General features: G+C 50.8%; 1 protein-coding gene across 8 annotated transcripts in view; it reads left to right on the top strand.

Moving 5' to 3' along the window:
* EHMT1 (euchromatic histone lysine methyltransferase 1) overlaps window positions 1-12,277 on the top strand; it is a 226,360-nt gene that overhangs the window by 88,607 nt on the left and 125,476 nt on the right. For 4 of the 8 annotated variants that reach the window (XM_033238346.1, XM_033238345.1, XM_033238349.1 and 1 more), the window contains exon 2: window positions 9,501-9,564. The exons of 1 other annotated variant lie outside the window; for it this stretch is intronic. In XM_033238346.1, the coding sequence (XP_033094237.1) occupies window positions 9,501-9,564 (64 nt within the window). Of the gene's footprint in view, window positions 1-9,299; window positions 9,375-9,500; window positions 9,565-12,277 lie in introns of all 8 variants that reach the window. 3 more of the 8 variants (XM_033238344.1, XM_033238343.1, XM_033238350.1) reach the window with 1 other exon arrangement.

Here is a 12,277-nt window from a genome sequence, read left to right as displayed (position 1 = left end):
AGTTTATACGGAAAAGAGGTTTAATCGGCTCATGGTTCTGTGGTTTCTGCTTCTGGGGAGGCCTCAAGAAACTTAAAATCGTGGCAGAAGGCCTAGGAGAAGCATATTTTCACATGGCCGGCAGGAGAGAGGAAGCGTGAAGGGAGAAGTGCTGCACACTTTCCAACAACCAGGTCTCATAAGAACCAGCATGAGAACTCAGCATGAGAACAGCAAGGGGGAAGGCCACCCCCGCGATCCAGTCAGCTCCTACCAGGCCCCTCCCCCAGCACTGAGGATTACAGTTCAGCATGAGATTTGGGTGGGGACACAGAGCCAAACCATGTAATTTTTTTTTTTTTTTTGAGACGGAGTCTCGCTCTGTTGCCCGGGCTGGAGTGCAGTGGCCGGATCTCAGCTCACTGCAAGCTCCGCCTCCCGGGTTTACGCCATTCTCCTGCCTCAGCCTCCCGAGTAGCTGGGACCACAGGCGCCCGCCACCTCACCTGGCTAGTTTTTTTTTTTGTATTTTTTAGTAGAGACGGGGTTTCACCATGTTAGCCAGGATGGTCTCGATCTCCTGACCTCGTGATCCGCCCGTCTTGGCCTCCCAAAGTGCTGGGATTACAGGCTTGAGCCACCGCACCTGGCCAAACCATGTAAGTTTGCCCCGACCACTCCCAAATCTCATGTCCTTCTCACATTTTTTTGTTTTGTTTTGTTTTTTTTGGAGACAGAGTCTCACTCTGTCACCTAGGCTGGAGTGCAGTGGAGCTCACTGCAACCTCCGCCTCCCAGGCTCAAGTGATTCTGCTGCCTCAGCCTCCTGAGTAGCTGGGATTACAGGCGTGTGCCACCATGGATGTATAGATGATTTCCATACATCCTGTGAAATCTAGGTGGAGGCTCCCAAGCCTCAACTCTTGCCCTGTGCACACACGCTGGGTTAACACCATGTAGAAGCCTTGGTAGGTGCCGGCTTGCACCCTTTAGGTCAGTGTCCTGAGACGTATCTGGGGTGCTTTCAGCCACCACTGGAGCTGGAGTGGCTGTGATGCTGGACATCATGTACTGAGGTTGCACAGAGCAGCAGGGCTCTGGGCCTGGCCCACAAAACCATTCTTCCTTCTTAGGCCTCCAGGCCTGTGATGGGAGGGGCTGCTGCAAAGGTCTCCGAGGCATTTTCCCCATTGTCTTGGCTATTAACATTGAGCTCCTCATGGAAATTTCTGTAGCTGGCTTGAACTCCTTCCCTGAAAAACAGGCTTTTTTTCCTACCACATGGTCGGGCTGCAAAATTTCCACAGTTTTATGCTGTGCTTCCCTTTTAAATATAAGTTCCAGTTTCAGATACTCTCTTCGTGCATGCACATGAGTGCATACTGTTAGAAGCAGCCAGGCCACATCTTGACTGCTTTGCTACTTAGGAATCTCTTCCACCACATACCCTAAATCATCTCTCTCAAGTTCAAAGTTCCACAGATCCCTAGAGCAGGGACACAGTGCCGCCTGTCTCTTTGCTGAAGCATGGCAAGAGTGAACTTTACTTCCATTCCCAATAGGTTCCTCATCTCCATCTGAGACCTCCTCAGCCTGGGCTTCATTGTCCAGATCACTATCAGCATTTTGGTCAAAACCATTCAAAAAGCCTGTAGGAAGTTCCAAACTTCCCGTCGTCTTCTGAGCCCTTCAGACTGTTCGAACTTCTGCCCATTACCCACTTTTGAAAGCTGCTTCGGTATCTTTATAGCAATGCCTCACTTCTCTAGTACCAATTTTCTTTATTAGTCTGTTCTCACACTGCTATAAAGACATACCTAAGACTGGGTAATTTATAAAGGAAAGAGGTTTGATCAGCTCATGGTTCCTTGGACTCTGTAGGCTTCTGCTTCTAGGGAGGCCTCAGGAAACTTACAATCATGGTGGGAGGGCAAAGGGGAAGCGAGCACATCTTACCTGACCATCAGGATGAAGAGAGAGCAAAGGAGGAAGTGCCACACACTTTCCAACAACCAGATCTTGTGAGATCTACCATGAAAACAGCAAGGGGGACGTCTGCCACCGTGATCCAGTCACCTCCTGTCATGCCCCTCCCCCAGTATTTGGGATTACAGTTCAACATGAGATTTTCGTGGGGACACAGAGCCAAACCATATCACTCTGTGTCTGTAAACAGTGAGGTTATGATACGACGTCAGCTCCGCAGCCTGTAGGGAAATGTGGGGGAGGGAGGAGCTCGCCGAGCTCGGGACTTGGAGGGAAGGACTGGGCCACTTGGTTCTCATAAACAAGCGGGACCAAGACTGGAGGCTTCTGGCCTTGCCCTGGTCGTAGATTCTGAGGATTTTCTGTTGGTTTTAATTTTAAGAAATAAGGACATTTAAGATAGTGGTTTTTTTTTTTTTTAATGGTATTTAAGAACAGAGTTTTAGGACTGTAATGAGTTCTGTATTTTTATTCAGAGAGGAGTATCCTTGGGTACATCCCTTGGCCATTTGTCTTGGTCCTTCAGTTCAGTTTGCAAGAATCTTCATTATTGCTGCTTGGTGTCCTCTCTCCTCTTTACTTTCATCCTTTTATCTTTTTATTTAGGATTTTGTATTTAAAAGGCCCTTTAATTGAAAGAAGCATCAGAATTCCTGGAAATCCTGGTCTCTGGGAGGGAATTTACCTTCCTCCTTCCTTCCCTCCCTCCTTTCCTTCCTGCCTTCTTTCTTTTCTTCCCTTTCCTTCCTTTCTTCCTCTCTTTCCTTCCCTCCCTCCTTTCTTTTCTTTGTTCCTTCCTTCCTTTTATTTCTTTCCTCCTTTCCTTCCCTTCTTTCTCCCCTCCCTCCCTCCCTTTTCTATTTTCTTTTCTTCTTTTGGCAAGGTCTTCCTCTGTCGCCCAGGCTGGAGTGCAGTGGTCTAACCACGGCTCCCTGCAGCCTCGACCTCCTGGGTTCAAGGGAACTTCCCACCTCAGCCTCCCAAGTAGCTGGGACTACAGGTGTGTGCCACCACCCCTAGCTAATTTTTGAAAGTTCTTTGTAGAGATGGGGTCTCACTGTTTTGTCTAGGCTGGTCTCGAACTCCTGGGCTCAAGCAGTCCTCCTGCCTTGACCTCTCAAAATGCTGGGATTACAGGCGTGAGCCACTGCTCCGGCCTGGGAGTTCATTTAACTTGAGTTTGGAAGTCGGACATGAAATCTCCTAAAAGTTCTTGAGTTTGGGCAGATGTACTGAGGATAAGAAGAACTTTCAAGGAGCTGGGTTTTTCTGGACTTGTTGTAATGTGATTTTTAAGTGGCCAGTACCGAAGCCAGTGTTTCAGAGTTGGAATGTGTGCATGCTTCCTGTTCATGCTTTGCACACACTGGTTTTGTTCTCTTACCCGCCATCCTAGTGTCTACTCTACGTTGTGCACAAATTGTGACACTAAAAACACAAGGTCTGTTGCTCAGGTGGAAACGGACTGGTCGTTTTGCTCGGCGGGCGCAGAGGTCGGGCTGGCTCTGTGGTTAGCAGGTGCAGCCCATGCGGAAGGGGAGGAGGGGTCTCCTGACTGAGCGAGAAGCCCCAGGTCTGCTGTCCTCCCCGGGTAGGTTTGGAGTAGGCACTGCACTCTGTCTCTTGTTGCTGTGAGGGGGGATGGCCCTAGAGGGCCATGGGGGATCTTGGGGCCCTAGAGGCCTGTGGCAGTCTTGGGTCTGTGGGGTCTGGACCAGCCCTGCCCTGGCATCTGTACTGACCAAGAGAGGCCCACGGTCCCTTCCTCTCCTCATGGCTCTGGAGCTCCTGTCAGGAGAGCAATGCCTCCTTCTCCTGGACTTCCAAATTGCGAGGTGGAGAAGGTCCAGGCCATTCTTCCTGGGGTGGACCTGGACGCCTGACCTCTGCCTGGGCTCCTCTGCCTCGTGGGTGGGGGGGTGGGGAGGGGCGTCACTAGGGGCGTGGCATCATCCGGGGCGGGGCTGGGCTCTGCCAGTCATGGCACACGGGGCCATGGCAGGGCAGGGCGCATGGAGCTGGTCTGGCCTGGGTGTCGGTGGGATCCTGGGTCGTCTGGGGGAGTTGCAGGTTGGGGCTCCTGAGGAAAATGCAGATGATTTTTTCCTGGAATTTCCTGGCCACGCTTCCTGGACTGGGCGGAGCTTCTGTGGTGCGGGGTCTGAGTCCATGCGGCTGGCTCCCTCCAGCTAGGTGGATGTTGTCAGTGGAAAGGTCTTGATTTAGGATACATAAAACACAGTTTTAACTAATTCATTTCGTTTTGCTTAGATCAAGGAGAAGGAATAGTGTGCTAGGCTGAATGATTGAGATGAGACAGCATTTCTGTCACTGTTACGAATAGGAGCTCTTCCTCTCCTTTTTAATTTATTTTTGACACAGAGTCTCGCTGTGTCACCCAGGTTAGAGTGCAGAGGTGTGATCTTGGCTCATTGCAACCTCCGCCTCCCGGGTTCAAGCAATTCTCCTGCCTCAGCCTCCCAAGTAGCTGGGATTACAGGTGTTCGCCACCACGACCGGCTAATTTTTGTACTTTTAGTGGAGATGGGGTTTCGCCATGTTGGCCAGACTGGTCTCAAACTCCTGACCTCAGTGATCTGCCTGCCTTGGCCTCCCAAAGTGCTGGGATTATAAGCGGGAGCCCCTGCGCCCAGCCTCTCCTTTTTATTGAGACATTATTTTTTATATTTGTTTTTTTTTTTTTTGAGACGGAGTTTCGCTCTTTTGCCCAGGCTGGAGTGAAACCGCGTGATCTCAGCTCACTGCAACCTCCGCCTCCCGGGTTCAAGCGATTCTCCTGCCTCAGCCTCCCGAGTAGCTGGGATTACAGACGCCCGCCACCACGCCCGGCTAATTTTTGTATTTTTAGTAGAGATGGGGTTTTGCCATGTTGGTCTCAAACTCCTGACCTTGTGATCCGCCCGCCTCGGCCTCCCAAAGTGCTGAGATTGCAGGTGTGAGCCCGCGCGCCCAGCCTATCATTTACATTTGTATTGTAAACTAATTTGTTCTTTTTTTTTTTTTTTTTTTTGAGACGGAGTCTGGCTCTGCCGCCCAGGCTGGAGTGCAGTGGCCAGCTCTCAGCTCACTGCAAGCTCCGCCTCCCGGGTTCACGCCATTCTCCTGTCTCAGCCTCCCGAGTAGCTGGGACTACAGGCGCCCGCCTCGTCGCCCGGCTAGTTTTTTGTAATTTTTAGTAGAGACGGGGTTTCACCGTATTAGCCAGGATGGTCTCGATCTCCTGACCTCGTGATCTGCCCGTCTCGGCCTCCCAAAGTGCTGGGATTACAGGCTTGAGCCACCGCGCCCGGCCAACTAATTTGTTCTTAATCTGGAGGTTTCATAAACTCCTAGAATCCATCAGCCCTAAGGAGACTTGGCAGCGCTGCTCCCAGGGCTGTTCTCCGAAGCCGGCCTGTGATGCTTCAGCCTCTAGGGGCAGCCCCTGGGCCACAGAAGCAGCATCCATTGCTAGGAGAAAACCTTCCCAGAAAGCCTCCTGGAAGTCAGGAGAGGCGGTGAGAAGTTCTGGAGGAGAGGGTGGAGCCGCTGCCTTGCAGAACCTGCTTTTTCTGCTTCTGCAGGGCCTCCCTCCTCCTTGGTGTCCCCTTTTCCTTTCACCTCTGCCCTGGGCCATCCTCAGCTGTCCCTTAATGGAAGGGAGCACTGGGGATGCTACAGACCAGCCAGAGGCGTCTGTGCTGTGTTTCTGGACCTAACACTGGTGTGAGGACTGGCTTGTTGGTCAGCGCTTGTCAGAGGATTCCTGAGTGCAGTTGAATTGGACACACAGCAGAATAGTGGATAGTTCTAGACATTACTTGGTAGTGTGTTACATAGCATTCTTAAACATTTTTTCAAAAGATTACACAACTTAATTTCATGGGTAGGATTTGTGGCTGGTGGTGGTGATGAGGACTGTGAGATGGAGTGGGATTTGGCAGGTGCCTTCAGGAGGGGACAGCATGTGAGGGCCACAGCTCATGCCCGACAATGTCTGTAGACCCCGGCAGCTTCACGAGGTCTGCCCTGCCATGCTCCACCCGGGCTCATCTCAGGCCAGGAGACCTTGTCGGCAGAGCTGTGCCGTGGCAGGCAGGGTGTCTTTGGTGTGCCTCAAGGCGCTAGTCTTAAAAGTATTGAGGGCCCCAGAGGGCTCTCGTTAATTGGGTTGTATCTAATGATAGATATGGTAAAAGAAATGAAACTGAAAAGTTAAAAATCACATAATTTTTTAAAAATAATAAACATAGAGCATTTTATTTACATGTTAGGGAAAACAGCAGTTTCTGTGAAAAGTACTTTTTCTGAACGAAAAAACTCAGTTGGGTGGCATTGTTTTCCATGTTGGTCCATCTCTGTCATGTCTGGCTAATCCAAGAGACAGCTGGATTTAAGATCGGCTTCTGCACCCAGCCTGAGGTGATACTGTCTGATAGGAGAAAATCTGGACTCACATAGACTGTGGTTGGCAAGGGAGAAGTATTTTGATATCTTTTCAGATAATTGCAGCTGTTCTGCTTTGATACGGCACCAAGACGCAACAAGGTGAAACTGTGCCAGTGGCCTTCTTCCTCTGTGGCGTTAAAGCCCATCTTGAATGCATCTTTTGCCCATGCGTGATTTTGAATATTAGGCACTAGGCATTTGGGGAATGTTGGCTCACCTTGTTATGAAGATCGTCCCCATGTTGACACATTTTATTATATGGTATCAGAAATCATAGTCACTCATGATACCTCTCATGTAATAAGACAAGCCATAACTACGGGAAACCTTCAAGCTCATGGGGATGGATACACACTTACATGTGTTTCGAAAATTCAAAAGGTAGAGTTTTCACACTGGCAACAAGTACTACTGGTTGTTTTCTTTGAGGCTCACTCTGTTTTGTGGAAATGGCTGCCAGGTATCCAGGCCTGAGTGGCGTATCCAGGTCTGAGTGGCATATCCAGGCCTGAGTGGCAAGTCCAGGCCTGAGTGGCATGTCCAGGCCTGAGTGCCATGTCCAGGCCTGAATGGCAGGTCCAGGCCTGAGTGGCATGTCCAGGCCTGAGTGGCATATCCAAGTCGTGGCATGTCCAGGCCTGAGTGGCATATCCAAGTCTGAGTAGCATAGACTGCCAGTTGTTCTTTTTTTTTTTTTTGAGACGGAGTCTCGCTCTGTCGCCCAGGCTGGAGTGCAGTGGCCGGATCTCAGCTGACTGCAAGCTCCGCCTTTTGGGTTCACGCCATTCTCCTGCCTCAGCCTCCCAAGTAACTGGGACTACAGGCACCCGCCACATCGCCTGGCTAGTTTTTTGTATTTTTTTTAGTAGAGACGGGGTTTCACCGTGTTAGCCAGGATGGTCTCGATCTCCTGACCTCGTGATCCGCCCGTCTCGGCCTCCCAAAGTGCTGGGATTACAGGCTTGAGCCACCGCGCCCGGCCATGCCAGTTGTTCTTTTAAGTGAAGATGCTCTATGAGTGAGGAAAGCTTCGGGTTCCACCCAGCCATTGCGCCTGGCCTGCTGCCTGCCCCCTTCCTCTGATGTAGAACACTGGAGAGCTGTGCTCAGAGGCCATCATCTCACTGCCTCATCCAGGGTGTTCTCAGGCGAGCCCCCCAAGGGCCTGGTGGTCAAGAGTTCAGTTGCTGGTGTACACTTTGGTGTCCTGACCTGGTCAGTGCTAAGGGGCTGATACCCCCGCTTGGGTACTGTCTGCACAAATATCAACACAGTGAAAAAGAAAATTGAGGTCCTAGTATTATTATGAAAGTAGGTTTGACCTCCTGGACTCCTGGAAGGATTGCAGGGGTCCCTGGAGAACTCCTGTTGGGGGTAGGTATGAAGAGTGCAGGCTGAGCTGGCTGGCATACAGCTGTGATGGACCAGAAAAGGTAGCATGCCCTACATGTTTGAGGGCTGGCATGAGCAGCTGGGCTGCCTGGCCCTGGCTTGGCAGTGGGAGATCAGGGGGTGGGAGGTGGATACCTGAGCCTCCCTGCCTTACCGTGGTGGGGTGGGCTGTGCACCGTTGCTAAGACCAGCTCCTGGGGAAGGTGATGCAGTTAAGTCAGATGTTACCAAGTCAGCCCGGAGGCCCCCAGGTCAGGGATCTGAGCCCTGAAAAGCAGTAGCCACATCTGGGCTCAGGTAGGGGCTGGCCTAGTGTCTGCTTTGTGGGGGGGAGGGGTCTGTTGAGAGGCCCCATTGTTGATGCGTTTTCTCATCCAGACACTGGACACCCAGGTTTTTGCAACCTCTTACACTTTTTACTTGTTGATAGTCAAAGATGGAAACAGGGCGTGGTTGGCCTCCTGCAGCTGTCTGACTGGCTGCTCCTAGAGACCTCGGGCAGGTCTCTGCCTCTCCTCGTCTGGTCATGGACTCCTGGAGCCCGAGGTGTGCCTCGCTCACTTGTTGCTATTTTATCACTCTGCCACCGAGGCTTCCTGCCCACTTCCAGTTTCCAGTGGCCTCAGCGGAGGGGTTTCTCCACTATCACATCACCACGCTGTCAGTGTCAGCCTGACAGTTCCCACTTGGAGTCTGGCCTCTCAGACTGCCCAGAGTGGTCAGCAGCCCTCTTCCCAAGCCCCCAGCTGTGGGCGGGGCAATTGCATACTCCCTGCTGTCTCCTCATGGATTCCATGGCCCTGCTTCTGCATCAAGAGGGGCCTGGCTAGGAGTGTTTTTTGTGTTTATGTTCACTTCTCCAACCAGACTCTAAGATTCTTGGAGGCAAGGATTTTTGTGTTAAAAAAAAAATTACGTCCAAGTACCACCCAAGTGCAGTGACTCACACCTCTCATCCCAGGACTTTGGGAGGCTGAGGCGGGCAGATCGCTTGAGACCAGGAGTTTGAGACCAGCCTGGCCAACATGGCGAAACCTCCATCTCTACTGAAACACAAAAATTAGCCGGGCGTGGTGGCGGGCGCCTGTGTCCCAGCTACTTGGGTGACTGAGGCCTGAGAATCACTTGAACTGTGGAAGCAGAGGTTGCAGTGAGCCAAGATCGCGCCACTGTACTCTAGCCTGGACAAGAGAGTGAACTCTGTCTCAAAAAAAAATTTTTAAGAGGCCTTGTATAATATATAACTCTACATAGTAGATGCTTAATCTCAAACATTTAGTGATTTAAGTTTCCTACTGAATTTTCTTTATTTATTTCTATAATTTTTTGTAGGAGGTTGGACATTTGAAATATATGAGTTATTGTCAGCAGCAGAATGCATTTTGAAATAAATTGTAACATTCCTGTAACAGAGCCAAAATATTCCAGATATCTAATTATATAAATAATACACGAATGTGTTCTTATTGTTAAAAAATTGTCTCCAAAAATAGAAATACAGGAGAAGTTTCCTGGACTGTGTTCTGAATGTCAGTTCTTCTGGAGGCGACTGTAGCCAGCTGGCAGGAGTAAGTGACTGTCCAGCAGCTCATAGTGAATGTTGTAACGATTTTTTGACTTTTTCCAAATGATGTTCATTTGGAAAAGCAGCCTCCCGCTGAACCCGGCTGACGTCTGTTGTTTCTCTCTAACAGGCAGTTCCGGCGAGGGGGGAGCCTCAGCAGGATTGCTGTGTGAAAACCGAGCTGCTGGGAGAAGGTGAGGGCGGTGTGCACCGAGGGACAGGAGCAGCGCCTCCCTCCAGACTAGAAAACCTGCTGCTCTTCCTCTCTTATTTGTCCCCATCTTCTGACTTTCTTTGCTTTACCTAGGTTTATGTTATAGTTTCTAATATATCCCATTCCTAAATAGACACAGTTGCACAGACACACACAAAAGCTCTGCTGGAAAAGGAACACATTTGTCAAAGTATGAAAAGCAAAAATCCTGCATGTCCTTGTCTTAAAGTACACCCAGAAAATTAAAAGTGAGTGACCACACAAATGTTTATAGCAGCATTGTTCACGTCACCAAAAACCGGAGACACTCCGGCATCCTCAGTTGATAAGGAGCTGGATGAACAGATTGTGGTGCATCCACACAGTGGGACAGCGGTCAGCAGCCCAGAAAAGCACACAGCGTGACTCACGCCGCACCGTGGATGAAGCTTATGCACGGTTTGTTAAGTGAAGGAGGCCAGACCCAAAGGGCCAAAACTGCATGACTCCAATTTTATGGCAGAGACTTGGAGAACAGCAGTGGTCGCCAGGAGGTGGAGGGAACGGTTGGAAGCAAGTGTCTGCAGAGAGGCAGGGTGAGGGGAGTCAGGAGGAGGGGAGCTGGGGTGAGGGAAGTTGGCGGGGCTGCACCCCTCTGTAAGGCGTGGCGCACACATGAGTCTTCAGGGTTCGGATGTTGTAGAGCCTGCACCACCAAGAGCGCCCCCAGGAAATGAGGGCCCACGGCGCCAGACGAGCTGTGCTGTCCACAGTGAAGGGAGAGCGGTGTTCCAGCTGGACCCGTGAGGCTGGCGGCTGTGGGAGCAGCTCCGGCACAGGACTTGCCTGAGGCTCTCCCAGCTGGAGCCTGCCCCTCTCCCGACAGCGAGCAAGGCCTGGCCCCCCATGGACTGTGGGCTGTGGTCCCCGCCGTGTCGTCCTTTCACCGTAGACGGCCTCTCTCTGCCTGTGGGTGCTCGTCCACCCACCGGCTGTGCACTGCGCTGACCGCTGCCTGCCTCTGCCGCCACCCCCAGCCGACCCTCCAGGGTTGCCCCCACTCCCGTGCCATCCACCTCCTGCAGCCTGACTGGGTGTTTTCTTCCCATTCTTTGGCCCCTTCCTGTTGCCGTCCTTTCTGTGTCTTTGAACTGTTTCTTCTGTTGGCTCCAGTGCCCTCCGGCTCTTCCCTCTTCTCTCCCTGGTCACACCTCCTTTAGCCTTTCTAGTGGAACTTGTTTCCTACATGACACCAGCTGCCACAGGCACCAGGTTATTCCATTACCCTTTAGGCTCTGCCTGTGCCGTTTCCTTACCCACTGCCGCTGAGCCACGGCCTGATCCACCCTGGGGGAACTGCTGGACCCCCACAGTGGCTGCCCCATCTTGCTTTCCCTGCAGCAGTTGTGAAGGGCTCCAGGTTCTCCATGTCCTCACCATCATTTCTTAGTGTCTGTGGCTGTCCTGGCAGGTGTGAAGTGGCATCTCATTGTGATTTTGGTTTGCGTTTTCCTGATGGCCAGTGATGTTGAGCATCATTTCATGTGCTTATTGACCGCCTTTAGATCTTCTTCGGAGAAATATCTCTTCAGATCCTGTGATTTCAAATTGGATTGATTTTTATTGTTGAGTTTTCAGAGTTCTTTATAGAAGCAGAAGTCCCTTATCAGCCATGGGATTTGCAGATATTTTCTTCCCGTCTGTGGCTTGTCTTTCCCCTCTCTTGATGATGTCCTTTGGAGTACAAATGTTTTTAATCTTGATGCAGTCCAACTTACCTGTTTTTTTTTTTTTTCCTTTCAGTTGCTGGTGCTTTTGGTCTAACACCTAAGAAATCATTACTTAATAGAAGGTCCCAAAGATTTACATTTGTTTTTTTTCTTCTTGGAGTTTTATCTCTTTTATCTAGGTTTTCAATCAATTTTGAGTTAATTTTTTTTTTTTTTTTTTTTTTTTTTGAGACGGAGTCTCGCTCTGTCGCCCAGGCTGGAGTGCAGTGGCCGGATCTCAGCTCACTGCAAGCTCCGCCTCCCGGGTTTACGCCATTCTCCCGCCTCAGCCTCCCGAGTAGCTGGGACTACAGGCGCCCACCACCTCGCCCGGCTAGTTTTTTGTAATTTTTAGTAGAGACGGGGTTTCACCGTGTTAGCCAGGATGGTCTCGATCTCCTGACCTCGTGATCCGCCCGTCTCGGCCTCCCAAAGTGCTGGGATTACAGGCTTGAGCCACCGCGCCCGGCCTTGAGTTAATTTTTTATGTGGTTTGAAGTGGGGGTCCCACTTTATTCTTTTGCAAGTTGATAATCAGTTGTCCCAGCAACATTTATGGAAAATACCTTTCTTCCCCATTGAATTGTTCTTGCACCCTCGTTGAAAATCAGTTGGCTTTAAATGTGAAGGTTTATTGTAGGCTTTTCTTTTCTTTTCTTTTTTTTTTTTTGAGACGGAGTCTCGCTCTGCTGCCCAGGCTGGAGTGCAGTGGCCGGGTCTCAGCTCACTGCAAGCTCCGCCTCCTGGATTTACGCCATTCTCCTGCCTCAGCCTCCTGAGTAGCTGGGACTACAGGCGCCCGCCACGTCGCCCGGCTAGTTTTTTGTATTTTTTAGTAGAGACGGGGTTTCACCGTGTTAGCCAGGATGGCGATTTTCTTTTCTTTAGACAGGGTCTCCCTCTGTAATCCAGGCTGGAGTGTGATCACGGCTTACTCTAACCTCC

This window comes from Trachypithecus francoisi, unplaced genomic scaffold (assembly GCF_009764315.1).
Source record: "Trachypithecus francoisi isolate TF-2019V2 unplaced genomic scaffold, Tfra_2.0 Lachesis_group16, whole genome shotgun sequence".
Lineage (NCBI taxonomy): Eukaryota > Metazoa > Chordata > Mammalia > Primates > Cercopithecidae > Trachypithecus > Trachypithecus francoisi.
Note: the sequence above shows the minus strand (reverse complement) of the source record. Positions and strands in the feature narration are given on the sequence as shown.